General features: G+C 39.0%; 1 protein-coding gene across 3 annotated transcripts in view; it reads right to left on the reverse strand.

Moving 5' to 3' along the window:
* PRTG (protogenin) overlaps positions 1–15,104 on the reverse strand; it is an 80,189-nt gene that overhangs the window by 32,424 nt on the left and 32,661 nt on the right. For all 3 annotated transcript variants that reach the window (XM_080551724.1, XM_080551725.1, XM_080551726.1), the window contains 9 exons: positions 14,949–15,093; positions 13,813–13,946; positions 13,366–13,503; positions 12,052–12,210; positions 11,331–11,490; positions 10,441–10,688; positions 6,362–6,526; positions 5,018–5,323; positions 4,112–4,300 (listed from right to left, as the gene is read on the reverse strand). In XM_080551724.1, the coding sequence (XP_080407850.1) occupies positions 4,112–4,300; positions 5,018–5,323; positions 6,362–6,526; positions 10,441–10,688; positions 11,331–11,490; positions 12,052–12,210; positions 13,366–13,503; positions 13,813–13,946; positions 14,949–15,093 (1,644 nt within the window). The remainder of the gene's footprint in view (positions 1–4,111; positions 4,301–5,017; positions 5,324–6,361; positions 6,527–10,440; positions 10,689–11,330; positions 11,491–12,051; positions 12,211–13,365; positions 13,504–13,812; positions 13,947–14,948; positions 15,094–15,104) is intronic.

The following is a 15,104-nucleotide window of genomic DNA, read 5'->3' on the forward strand; positions in this document are numbered from 1 at the left end:
CATGATCTGAAATTAAAAAATAGACAATGCTCTTAGAGTATTCCTTCTCAATATTACAACATTTGCAGCTCTTAATGAGAAAGATGGCATTAAAGCTAAAGTTTTTAAGATGTACACTTTCTCACGCATACATCTGCAATATGTTTGGGGGGGGGGGGGGAATCAAACCACTATGTCATATCAGACCATTATATCAACTGCTTTATGAAACTTCATAAGCACTTCTATGAAATTACTTCAAAAGGCACTTGGGTGACATGCATCTGACAGTTCAGTTCAAGAAATTCTTTGCGCTGACTCTTCTTTTATATCTTTATTCCATTTCTGTAGGTTGTAGATTGACCTTGTCTTTGCTGCTCTTGATTGAAACTTAGGTATAATCATAGTTATAAAGCAATATAAATAGATCCAGGGGAAATTAAACAACTGAAGGCCAGATCTCCAGGGGAATGCTAAATGTAGTAGGGAGCTTATTAATTCTTCTGCACAAGCCCCCTCTTTAGACCAGAGTGCCATGCAGGGTCACAAAACATGTCTTTGCATCATATAGATTTTGACAAATTCTTCACAAAAGCACTTAGATATTTTGTCCAAGTGAGGGGTGAAATACACTTTTCCTCATTTCTCCTCTCTGTAACTAGAAAAGGGTAGGACAAAGAAGAATTTCAGGGAGGCAAGGAAGTTATGCTGATTACTACTGAACTTTTTGATAACACGGAGTATATTGCATAAATGAGTCTGTCACTACGTAAGTATTTTTCCAGAGGAACTGGACTGAATAGGATGCCGCCACTAGTTAATGTAAAACTGGAGTACCAGGAGAAGCAGCAAGGGATTGTGATATCCCTCACGTCACACACCTTTAGGTAACCCCAGTCAGCATAGAAGCAGCTTTCCCAGACAGAAGATTTGCAGGCTCTCCAAGCCTCACAGGAACCACCAAACAATTATTATTATTATTATGTTTATACACACGCATATACATGTGTATACACATGCGTGCATATATATATATAAAACATACCCACACACACATATATAAAAAAAGCAGATGGGCTCCATTTCATGGTCCCCCAGTCACCTGGCAGGTCCTGGCCAGCCCCTGCAGCCTGCAAGTGCCCCCAGCCCGGGGAGCCAGCGGTGCTCCTGGGGGCTGCGGTCCCCAGCACGGACGCTCCGCTCCACAGGCTCTCCTGGGAAGGGCCCTGCACCAGGGCAAGGCCCAGGTACGTGTGCTCCCATGCTCAAGGCGTTTTCACCAAAGCTAACAAACCAGTTTTTCCATCCCCTAAGGTGTTTCTGTCTGAAAACAGTTATTTTGCATGATATCATCTTGTATACAACAGAAACAAGAGAGCACCTCTGGTGTACACATTTCTGCCACAACCTGCTTGCCTTCGGGTTTGTGTGCATTTGGTGAGACCCTGTGTTAGCTTTGTCACCTAAGAGCAACTTTCTGAAACTGTAACTACCATTACACAAGGTGGTAGGGCTCTTAGAGACCAACTAAAGAAGAATGAATTTGCAGAGTGCATTCTTCCTTTCCTCCCTCACTCCAAGTGTAAAAGGCACTAATGGCACAAGAACACGTTGCATTCCCCCATCACCAGAGGCATCCATTTAATTAGTAAAAAATATTGCTGTTACTAGCATAAGAACTATTATTTTTCTTTAATGAAAATTAATTCCAGGCAGCTTTAAGAACTGTGTTCTTGTGTTGCAGCATCATCATGGATCACGTTTTTTCGAGTCTGATAAGCAAGAAGCTGCGTGATTTTAATCTCTCTAGATGCAGGCTGCAGAATGAGGTTCCCATCAGTAGTGCCACATAGTTAAGAAGAGTTCCTGGCTCCGATAAACCAAATAAGCCTAAAATGGGTTCTTCAGAGCCACTGCTCCTCTTGTACAGGCTCCACCCTCCTAATGATCATATATTTGGCTGCACAGTGAGCTGTGGCAAGCAAATAAATACCTAGTGCAATAGTGATTACTGGTGATACTGAGGCAGGGATATATATGCACATCCTTAAAATTCTTTAAGAAAAACTGATCTGAAGACATTGAAAAGTGGGAAATGACCCTCTCTGGACACTCCCTTCGACTTTTAAAGCCATGGAAAGAAGGTTCCCAAACAAACCCTTCCACCAACCAAACTCGCTTCAACTTCGGAACACACATTCTGAAACATTACCAAAACAGAACCTGTAACAGCAGATTCGTCAAGTCATAATGAAAGACTTTCTGCTAAGTAAAGAGTCAGAACTTTCTAGAGCAGGAAGAAGCAAAGGAAGAATTAAAAATAGAGGCAAAAATGCATGGTATGCACTCAGGAGTCTGCTCCTGTGGCAAATTCAAGTGATAATGGAATTTTACACTTGTCTGAGAAATGGCCTGCTATTGAAAAATAAATGCCAAGACCTTTAACACAAACAAATGTATATGTGAAACTGTGAATACTTATTTTGAGAAAGGCAGCCCTGACATTGATCAGATCATTTAATTCTATTTACATGGTGACTATCATGCTAAATAACCCAGTTTCAAAATACACAGAAGTAACTGGGGAGACATAACACTGGCGTAAGAGTGATCCGCTTTCAAAAACGTAAGGTAGGAACCAACAAGAGATTAAAATGTGGCATAATATTCATATTGACGTCTTTAATGTTCAGTCACTGAAACCTATTTTACACTGCCATTGCTGATTCTGATTTATCATCCTTATCTTTCCATCAGGAGTCCTGCAACCATTTGAAAGTCATTTACAGTAGTTACATCATCAATGCTATCAATCACCAATGTGAAAGTCAGTTTCCCAAACTCACTTTGCTTTTGTTTTCTCCTCTGTGTGCTTACTGGAAAGGAAACCCGATAAAAACATACAGAATTCTGTAAAACTACATCCTAATCTGAGGAAAATTAGTATACTGAGAAAATTCACATCATTTTTTTTTTTGGGGGGGGGGGGGGGGGGGTGCCACACAGTTAATGAGTTTGCCTGTGTGAAATTATTGTTTAGTAACTGCATAACAAGAAGACAAAAAAATTTATTTATGTCCTAGGACACAGACATCACATCCTTCCAACCCACTGCTCTTTTGTCTCACAGCTCAGTTAAACAGTCAGCTGCTGCCAGATGCTCTGGCTAGGAATGGTCACAGATGGTCAGTTGTCCAGTTAACAGACCAGAATGCTCTCCCCTAAAATAGTATCTCGACTGTATGCAGCAGATGAGAATTATCTGAGCATGGTCAAGAGGCCATTTGACCTAGTTAAGACTACAGGTCAATTTTGTTAATTTAGTAAAGATTAATTCTCCACACTACCCCTAATAAACTATCTTGACACATTTCAAATACTAAGTGTCAAGTCCTGTATTACATTTGCTGATTATATTATAGATCCTATCTTTTTATGAAAAAAGTCTCAGTTTTTTTTATATACATACAGAAGCACCTTCTAACTAAGGGTGATATCAAGACATCTGTACTGATATACTTGGCAAGAGCTGCAGAAGGAAACAGAGCCTGATGATCGATGGAAAGACTCCAATGAGACTCAGAAAGCTCTGTGCTCTAATCTTCATGTTCAGTTCTGCAAATATTTACTAGTACTGCTTAAAATATAAAAGAAATAACACGCAGAGGGACTACTAGCTACCACACCATGCATGTTACTATCCCATTAATATTTTAAGATAATTGTAGTCCATTTTTACTCAGCATCCCAGTAAAATTTTCAAGGATTTACAGTAGTGTGTCCTACAGCAATTCTGCAGTGAACAAACAGTGCTTGTAGAGCAGTGTAGGTGTGAAAAAGGCTACAAATAACACAGACATAGGCTAGAAACACCAGAGAAAAATCTTTGGTATTTTTTCTTCCAACTTATACAAGATTAATAAGACCTGGTTATCCAAGCATTGTGCAGCATATATTTAGGGATAGGATTATTCCACCAGCAGCATAACTCAAACTTGCAAAACTTACTGCTGGGAAAATACATGGCCATACCTAACATTGTTGCCTTACATGTCTGAAGATTTAAGATCCCTAGGACGTCCTTTGATCTTATTGTCTTCCAGAACTGTTAAGAAGTATTTTATACACTCACCTAAACCACTGACAGTATACTGCAGATCACTGGCGTCCAAGAGAATTGGTCCATTTTCCTGTTGGCCCTCCTCCTTGTAATACAGCTTGTACCCTTGAATAGCTGCAGTGTCCTCAGAGTCCTGCTGCCACTGTACTGTAATGGTTGTGCAGTTCATTGGCTCCACGCGCAGCTCAGGAGACTTTGGTGCTGGTTTTAGAGAAATATACTTATTATTATGATGATATTTGAGAAAAAAAAATCCATGCAAAAATCTGGTCGTCCTTCACTCCTAAGTTCACTCTTCATTCTAGTTCATTCTTCTTTATTAGTATGTTTGATTCCCTATAGCTAATCTAAAAGCATAATTTATGATAAATCAGGAAAAAAACATTTTTGAATTCAGCCTCTCCACTGCGTAATGTCCAAAATGAAGAAAAGGGTTTGACACTGAAGAACTATGCTTTTTGAATTTGTTTGTTTTTTGATTAAAATCATGTAGAACAGTAGAAAACTGTGTTATCACTGGAAACAAGGCTACAGGCTAAAACGTTTGATTTAAAGTTTCCTGCAACTGTGTCAGATATGTTATATACCATCATGCGACAACAATCAAAGATCAACACAAAAATAGTAACAGCTTTTCTTCCTATTGTCCCATGTAAAGCACAAAACAGATTAGCTCCTCATCAACATTTGATCCTAAAACTATTAACTGTGTTTAATTTATTATTCTAGGAATCAGAAGTTTGTGCAGATTATCCACAAAATCATGCATAGAGAACTACTTTCTAGATCACTAGAATAAGAACATGTAATGGGAAAACGTATTTCACATCCTTGTGCTACGTGTCAGAAAAACGTGTAGCTCTCAGATGAAGCCTGCAACTGACCCCATCTCCAAGGTGCCAGTAACATAACAATTACCTTTCACACTTGTAGCTTTCGGAGTCCGGTGGGAAGTCCACAAAGATGCCTCTCCCCAGCCAATCCTTGTTGCAGCAGTGATACGAACCAAGTAGACGCTGTCAGGTCTCAGGCCTTCTAGGAGATATTCATCTGTAGACCCTGGAAGCTCCAAGACTTGGATTTTGCTCTCTGTGCTGAGGCGGAAAGACAGACGGTACAGGACCACCTGACCTCTCCTGTATTTTGCAGGAATTGGCAACCAAGAGATGAGAATATCTGTAGGACTCCGGCTCGTCAAACTAATTTCAGGAGCTCTCAAGGGAACTATAAAAGAAAAGGACAAAAGCTATTGAGCTCAGGAAAAAGATGTAAAATTCTCATCTGACACCTTAACCTATGATGAGGTACTTGTAATAAAAGAGTAAATAAAAAGTTTTGTATAGTCTTGTTTATTTTGAGAATAGCTTGACACTGCTCGTACTTCTCACCTGCATACAGTATAGACTTAGTATACAGTGTAGACTTCATACAGTATAGTCCTTTCTGTAAAGCCCTCAACATTTTAATCTCTTATTGCTGCCAACAGGAATTGATGGCAATCAGCACTTTACTGCTTTGCCAAACTGACTGTCAAGGTTAGATGGAGAAGCTTAAACTAGGAGTCTAGACAACCCCCTGCAGTGCTGAAGACTCTGTGCATATTCCGTTCCACCAACTGTGTTGTAAGGGTAGTAACTCCTGGCAAAGAGACAGGCGGATAACTGGAATGGGCAATGTTCCACACTGCCAAAGCTTAACACTGTCAGAATTTGTTAATCAGTTCCAGTGGGATGTACTAAACAATTTGTTGTTGACATGATGTTCTGGATAGTTAGACCACTGCGCGGAAATAAGTCAGTACGTTTTTTTTTATGAAACTCAGATTCCACTAACAAGCACAGACACCATCCCCACACGCACATCAAAAACTACCACCTTAATTTTTTTGGTATGTCAAATTGTTATTCCAAATTTTCCTTCAAAATTTCCAGAAGATGCACTGGGTGTGCAGTTCAAAATCCTAGGCTTCCAACACATTCTCAGCACTGAGGAAGTTCTTAAAGATCTGGAACAATTACTTACCTGATTTAATGAAACATCTTTCAGTGTAAAAAAAGACACCATGTAATACATAATGCTGTCCTGTCAGAATGTTACCTTATTCTCGTTCCTTTCATTAGCTAACTCAGTCTTAGACTGCATGTATCCAGAAGTCTCACTGATGTCACTGGATCCTCGAGAGATGTTAGCACTTGATTGCACTTTTCTACTCAGTGCAAATAAAAATGCTCACTTAAAATGAGTGGTATTTATTTGTCTTACCATCTTCAAGGGTGTGCTGAGTCACATGATCTGACATCTGACTGGCTCCCAGAGGCATATAAGCCACAATATAGAAGGTATAGTTGCTTGCTGGATCCAAATCATCAATAATGTAATGGGTTGTATCATTTCCAATGACCACTTGGTACTCTTCATTGTTTAAACCTGCCATAAAACAAGGGTTAAAGAAACAAACATTTCTCACAACCTGTAAACATCACAGTACTTGGATTTGAGATCTTACCAAGTTATTTCATGATCTTCGCCAGCCTACCTCTATTTTTTCAACCTATTAAGTAGAGTTCTTTTATGCACAGGAGTAACTGTGCCTTGCTGTGGTGTACATTATGGTGTTTCAGGATTTTCACGAATAAGGGACACTGAATGCACCTCTAAACCCCTTTTTAGAATCAGTCACAACAAACTGTGCCCAATGTACAGTAACACAACACACGAGCTCTAATTGCCTTATCGTTCATAGCAAACTTCTAAATCTACTTGTTTAGAGTCAGGGAGGTTTTTTCAAAACCTATTTACAGAGCTTTTAATATAGCAGACTGGGAGGAATGCAGAGCCTTCACTCCATCAAAACAAAACAAACAAAAAAAAACAAACAAAAAACCCCGCCCCCCCAAACAAAACCAAAGAAAAAGAAAGAAATTATTCAGTGAAAGGATCTTATTTTAGCCCTTCAAATTCTAGTACATTTGATTGACTTTTTTTTCTTTTATTTGGAAAAAGGCCAATAGGAATAGCCTAGAAAGAACTTCAGAAGTGTTTTGCTCCTTAATGACTCGTTAAAAAAAGGAGAGAAAGTAAGAGACAGGAAAAAAAAATCTCAGCAATTCACATTAAAATATGCATAGCAATGCAAGCAGCAGTCTTGTCTTTGTGGGGCTTTATTCCTATAGAGGAAGGCTATAAAGTGGAATACGTGTGGTGAAAGCTGCTGTGCTAACGAACAATTCACACCGAAGGCATGTCAACTTAATCAAAACGCTGTAAGAGCCAGCTCCTCCTCTTCACAACTGAATTTATAAACAAAACGAAAGGCAAATTCCACCATTAAGTTTTCCCACATTTATGAATTAACTTGATAGCATTTTAATTAGACAAGATTACGAGCATCTCACAACAGACTAGTTAATGGCTTGTTAATTACGAATTGCAAGGCACGATTTCTGACCTGCTAAACAAGATCCTTGAGCTCAAATTAAAAGGACTTGTTCTCTCATTGAATGGATTGCTAGGCCTCATGCAGAGGCCCTAATGAAACAGCCATAATAGAGAACAAGGCTTGCCTTCCACCACAATCAGTGTTCCCTTTGTGCCTTTTCTGAATCACTAACAAGGAATTAACACACTCCAACATGCACGCTCATCAGACCCTTATTCTTCTTGCTACTATGACCCCGATTTGAATGCAAAATATTCTGCTTAAAAGAAACAAAAAAAAAGCAAAAAACATGACAAAACAAAAAAACACCACACCACCTGTTAGTTTATTCAACTAACTTCATTAAAACCCTTTTTTTTTCTTGAATTTAAATAAGGAAGAGGACCTGAACGTCTTTTTATAGGGAAGCAGCAGAATGCTCATGTTGTGAAATTAAACGATGAGTGATGGTATCTTTTGTATTCAAAGCACCTACCACACTGTGAACTCTACAGAAAATTCTCGGGAACTGCATATGATTAGTGTATTGTCCAGGTTTCCTTTATGTTTCAGACTTATGGAATCATAAGCATCAGTAGGAGACTTAGCAAGCACTTTGTTATTTTTTGTAATAAAACCTTACTCACTCACACTGACAAATAAGGTTCCTAAATAAACCACCAAGCAATACATAAAGAAAAAAGTTACACACATAAGAAGCTTTAAGCAAGTAAGATATGTTCTAGTTAAGTGGGAGACATCTGAGGTTCTTTTTAATATTAATTAGGGTCTGAAACAAATTGTGAGGGTGGACTGAGGAAAGACAGGCTGAAGAAAATGATGACAGCAATACCTTGATCCAAACTACTTACACAAACACATAATTATCCAGAATTCTTACAAAGTAAGCAAGACATGTCAATGTCAGTGAATTTTAGCAACTCTGAGCCCAGGTATGGTGTGAATGTCATCTCACTGAATCAAAAGATTATCCTTTAATTTGCATTTCTTCAAATATAGTTGCCCTAAAATTGAGATTACAGAACCAACTGATGTGATACCTCCTCGCAAAGGCATGCTTTCTAGATTTTTAATAATGCCTCTGATGTGGGCAACATCCTCTGAAAGGTTCACCGACTACCTCTTAGAAAGTAGCTATTTTTACAGGAGTGCTGTCCACTAGCCTTTGAACCCAAACATTTTCTACAATACAAAACAAGCCAAAAATGTTTTTATGCCCTGATGCAGAACTTCTGGTACCAATTAAAAATGCAGACAAATCACCCACATTTTGATTCCCAGCACTGAAATTACTCCACATAACGTAGCCCCTCCCACTCCCCACTGGGGAGTTTTTAATGTGAAAGGATACACAACAGCCTTACGTGAAATAAATGTCACAAGGCTGTCTGGAAAGATTAACAAAATGAGTATTTGAGAAAGCAAGTTTAAATAATACAGGGTTTGGTGGTTTTTGTTTTGTTTTTATTTCGCAAGACACAACGTTTGTATAAGCAGGCAAAGGATACGACTGCAAAACAATTTTGCAGAATACAAATTTTAGAAGATTTTTCACTACTGTGAAAGAGTATTTCCTGCACAAATACAAGCTTCCCTAAGGACAATTTCCCAGCTTTCTTTGAAGTTACCCAGTCTCTGCTCTCTACACTAGCACCGGACATACAATTACCCAGATAGCTTATCTAGTGTGACTTTATTCATATTAGCTTTGAGTGGGGGTTGTGAGCACAATACCTCAGTGACTGAAAGTGTAGGGGGTAATTTCCCGCACCTCTTGTCCTCATTATCTTTTAAAACTCTTTCCTTCCTTCCTTCAGACAAAATTCTCTTGTGTCCTGAAAAATCCCACTTGCAAAAGCAAAGGCAGCTATTCCTGCATCAGTATTAGAGTAATTAAGCTGTCCTTCCTGTCCTCTGCTTAGCAGATGGCAGACTGGTATTCCACACAGAGCTGAGCATCTGCAGTCCTGTCCTTGAATAAACTAGTTACTGAATAGAAATGAAAAAAGAAATCAGTCCTCCTAGAAAACAGAACTGCATTACAACTTAGTTTAAGCCACACACCAAACAAAATTTCAGGTCCTTCGGCAGTCACTTCTCTTACTTATGAACAATGCCTGTTTTCTATCACCCTAAAGATTTCCTTAACTTAAAGGAATCACATAACACTAAATGATTATAAATGTCTAGTTATTCATTTTTCTTTTAATTATCCATTCCCTGTTACATAGGAATTTATATAATATTTAAGAGGCTACAGCAAATAGCTCATGGCTATTTCCACATATTTTGAAAGTCCGAATATATATTTCTCATTGTAGGAGAGCAAGGGGTGAAAGGAGAGCAAATTTTCTCACTAAGTCAATATTCTAAGAGATAATAGCTAAAGCCAATAACATGTCAATTATTCTACTCCAAAACACATGGAAATCTGTCAAGTCACAAGAACTGGGGGATATAGACAGAAGAGCTGAATCTAGTGAAAATGTCAACACTGTAAGCCTCCAGGACTCTGGTATATGCTCTGTCCTTCCTAGCCAAGCAAACACATGGAAGAGAGCTAGGCAGAATTTCCCCCTGAGGACAAATTGAGGGAAACCCAGACATCACTAGGGAGGTCCCAACTTTTAAAGCCCATTGCTGACTTCAAAATCTGTTCACTGGAATGATGAGACAAAGCTGAGTTAGAAGAGCAATCAGTCCCACAAACGAGATGAGTTGGCAAAAGCATTTTTGCCCATGCATGTCTGTTGGTTACAATATGGATTTTTATGCTGTTATGCTCTGATGAAGCCCTGGTCATCAGCCATTCAAATTTGGCACCTCTTGGACAGACATTCAAGTTCTTACCACATATAAGTATATAATAGTATATGGAAACAAATGAAATTAAACTGCTTACCTTCCGCTTTCATGTAATGCACAGAGTATGCAATCACTTTGTCTGAATTATACAGCGGCCTCTCCCACGCTAGCAGGATTGCTGAGCTTGACATTGTTTCAGCATGGACATTATAAGGTGCGCTGGGTCTGTCTTCTGACATAACTACAGTAAGCCTGGCCCTGGAGAGCACAGATCCCTGACTGTTCTCAGCCATGCACTGATAAATGGCATCATCTTCAGGAATGATCTGGTTAATCACCAATTTACTGAATTCAAAAGGAAGAACAAAAGGAAAAAAGAAAAGCTTACATCTTGAATAAACGTAGCTCTATAGAATGCAACAACAGTTACATTTTCTCTATTTCACGAGTTTAAATGATTTGTACTTCAAAAACTTTTCAATTAGAAATTAATATGCTGTTGTGAAATTTAGCAACCTGTAGTGTTACTCAAAACCTGCCATGTCAGTATTCGTGTTTAGGCCTGCAAAGCCAGGCACAGTGAAAATAAGCCTATTCTATTGCTCCCTGCAAATAGCACAACCTTAGGATTGTCATTTCTTAACCAACTCTTTAATATGAGCTGTTCGCTACACAGGAGTGAAATAGGCCTCAAACAACTTGCAAGATTCTGGTCTGTACTACACTACTGTAAATCTAGAATAACTCCATTGTGAAACCACTGGAGTTTCCTCCCTGGTAATGCAGAGAACACAAAATCTTCATTGAGGATTCTAGGTATTGGCTAACTTGCATTCCTGCCGCCTGTGAAGTGTCCATAATGTTACACTTAATTTTGTTTACTTGAGTTATATCTTGTTTGGCTATATTTAGTTACTGGAATCTCATCCTTTCATAAGAACTGTATTCTTCACAGGCACACCTCTCATACAGCAATGGACATCTTACCTGTTGTACATTTTTATTCTACCATTGGAGTGTATCCTCCTTCCATTTTTCAGCCATGAAATTTTGGGGGCAGGAATTCCTTCTGCCTGACAGGCAAAACGAGCAGTACCAGCTCTAGGCCTTGTTAAACTTTCTGGCCATTCCACAAATGAAGGTGGAGCTACAGGTAAGTAACAAGCAAAAAAAAAAAAATCAAGCCCACATAAATGCCAGGACAGTCAGACTAAGAACGAACTTTCCCACACACAAGCCCCTCTCTCCTCAGGCCACTCAAGCATAAATATACCCACGCAGAAAGCACATTTCACGTGAACAAAGCATGTTTAAAAACACATACTCCCTCCACAAAAAGCAACATTACTACACATTTTTGATTTTGCATTTATAAATACAAACAATAAATCAAACTCCAGTCTACAACAAACTTCTACTGACTCACACAGGTGTATTACTTATTTTTACTTTGTCACTAGATTTTGTTTTGGAAGTCAACCTTCCCAGATGAAACACTGCACCTGTCTATCTCTAAGTGCAAATGAACTATTAGTTTATAACTCAAATGTTGAATGCCTGGCGCATCTCATGTAAGTGACAAAAGAATGCAGCCACAGATCTATGATCCGTTTCACCTTGGCAACCTCCCTAAATCCAACCCCCTCCAAAGCACAGCTCAAGACAGAAGCAAGATGTTGAAACAAAGCAGAAGTCAAAGCACGCTCACCCAGCACAGTGACAGTTGCCATTGCTACTGTGAAGTTTCGTGTGCCAGGAATAGTGGCTCGACAGACATACACGCCTGCATGCTGCACCTTCACGTCAGAGATCATGAGGTTCCCATTTCCAAGGACACGAGTATTGAAGACATCAATGGACTTATGGTCTATTTGAGACAGTGGGAGAAGTATGGTTAGGAAGTTGCTCAATGTATTCCAATAACCGATCTGAATAAGGTTGCCTAAATAGTAATGGCATGGATTTGAGTTTAAAGATCAAAAAATGTAAAGAAAAATCTCAGATGAGTTTTCAGAGATTGCCATTTTGTATTTGCTTTGAGCTTAACTCTTAGTTATCTGACCATTCAGACAGTTAGGTTACTCCACTTAGTAAGTCGATGTATCTGATACTCTCCATCACAGCTAAAAACTAATGCCATTTTCCCAGTTACCCTCCCCACCTGTCTTGCACCAAGATTCAGTTCATCACTACCAACAGGGATCATCCACCTCCATCTGAATTATGCTGGGGATAAAATAAACATTTTTGATTACCATATATTTTATTTTTCTAAGGAAAAAACCCTTAAGCTAACTGTCGCGCGATTTTTTTAAAAAATAAAACTTGTTTGTCCACAAGAGCTACTGAATCAGCCAGGAAACACAGTTATTTCTCCCACTTTTAGAAATAAAAGGTAGGAAAACTTTTGACAATTTGCTTCTACAGGTATAGTCTTGACTTTCACATTTAGGTACGTATAACAAGACGTGAAAACAGAGGCAATTTGCATAGCAAAAAGGGGTTCCACTGATGAAAATTCTTACTCCTATTGCATTCCCTCTCTTCTTTTTCCCCTTCCAGTCAGATTACTTGGGCTCTAAGGCAATCCAGGGTCTGAACAGCCCATTAATACAACGTCCAAATCCCATTCACATGCTGCTTCTAAGAAGAATAGGGGAAGAAACATTTACAGGATAGTTTTGTAGGATGCAGTCACTCCAATCTGCCCTAACTTACCAGTGATTCTATTCTGATTCACAGGTTCCTGGAGGTCACTGCCCGGCCTGGCACCCTGTCCATAATGTACTGGAGGCAGTTCAGGACTGATAACAGAAGCAGGCAAACCTCAGGAAACCTCAGGGGTTCTCTACAGCAGTATGGAAGTATGTGACAAAGCGTTCCACTTATCCTACCCTAACCTACAAATCATTGCCTACTACATGAAGCCTCAGAACAGTAACCTAATTGCTGAAATCCTTTCTTTCCAGTTACACTTCCTCTCCACAGGCTTAATGTTGTATGCTGTAATTTTAAGACCTACCTAACCGGCTCCATGAGATGATTGGCTTTGGATTCCCTGTGGCTACGCACTCCAGTATGACAGTTTGATGAAGAGATGCCGTAATGTTTTGAGGACCAGCTATAATAGCTGGCTTGTGAAAAGGCTTCAAATCTGAAGCTTTGGAGAAAAATAAAAATAATAATTAAAAAAAAAGAACAAAGAAAGTGAGGGCAATTAAACAAAAGCTTAATTATATATATTTTTAAAGGATGCTTAAAGTTAAATATACATCAAATCTATATTTATTTTTTTACAATTACTGAAATACATCTTGAACAATATTTTAGCCACGAGATATAAGTAAGTAAAATTATTACTTTGGTGAGTGGTTTAGAGGGCAGTTACAGCCCTTCACTGCAAGTAAGTGTTTTTGCTACAGTACTAAGACAACTAAAATATCGTGGAAAAATCTCACATGCTGAGTACCTGGAATAACACTCAGTGTTGCCTCAGTGCTCTTACGTCTATTGGCTATTGTCGTGGCAACACATCGATAGTTCCCAGCATCCTTCTGTTCAACACCATAGATCTGAAGAACTCCTGTAGGTAGAGCAGTTATTCTGTCAAAGAAACAAAAAAGAAATGTAGATAAATGTTCCGCCAGTGAAAGGAGTATTTGGTTTATAAACAGCCGTTACTACACTGACCTGGGAACAGCAGGCTGGAGACTCAAAAAACACTCTCTATACATGACTCACCTCTCTCCATTCCTCAACTACAGGCGGGATTCCCTGATTGACACCAGCATGAGAGCAGAAAAATCTGTTTTAACCAGCAGATCTTTCTCATCCTCAAAAGCAATCATCCCAGCCTTCTTTAGCCAGCTACCATGTCCATATTATTCAAGTTGGTGGGTTTATTTGGCAGCAATTTCTGCTACCGTAGCATAATAAACAAACAATTTCCAATAAACCCACCTATGATTTCAACATTTATGTTTCTCTTTTTAACTTCCTTTGCATGCTAGGTGTCTTAGACATGTTCAACAAAAGTTACATGCTGAGAAGGATGGAAGTAGGTTCAATGATCACAATCTGGCCAGGGAGAATACCCAGCACAGAACAGGCTATATGCTTCAAGTTAATGAACTCAAAATACAAGTCTCCCTGAGCAGAATTTCCCTAGCATGAAGTGTTTTAACTCAGTTTTCTACATACATAGTTCTTCATAGGCCCTTAAAAAAAAAAAAAGGAAAGAAAAAAACACCCACAGGTTCAGCATCAATTCTTCTACATTGCACCTGTGCAAACAATCCCACTAGTTCAAACTGTCCCCACAGCAAAAGTCCTCCTATTCTGTATCCCACAGCAATTCCCCCAACAATTCACAGGTCAACGGACATTCTCTCATTCTATGTTTATTGCATACACAATAGCAACTGACTGGCCTGTGCTCATGACTCTAATCACACAACTATTACTGTCTCATTAGTAGTGGACATACTACACGGATGGAACCTTTTTAACGTACTGTCATTGCAATTATTCAGATTTTGTTCTTGTAGCAGGCTCAAAATTATCACAGAGAATAAATGACACTCTAAAACATGCAAGTTTACTTACCTGTCCATGGCTACAGGTAAAGTTGTTCGATTCACTTCCCATGTCACAACGGCAGGAGGGTTTGCTGTTATTTTACAGACAAATCGAGCTACTCCACCTTCCTGAACCTCAACTGAAAGTGGCTGGACTTCAAACGCAGAAATGGCTAAAAATAAG

The sequence above is a fragment of the Anser brachyrhynchus genome (genome assembly GCF_964034855.1).
Source record: "Anser brachyrhynchus genome assembly, chromosome: 11".
Taxonomy (NCBI): domain Eukaryota; kingdom Metazoa; phylum Chordata; class Aves; order Anseriformes; family Anatidae; genus Anser; species Anser brachyrhynchus.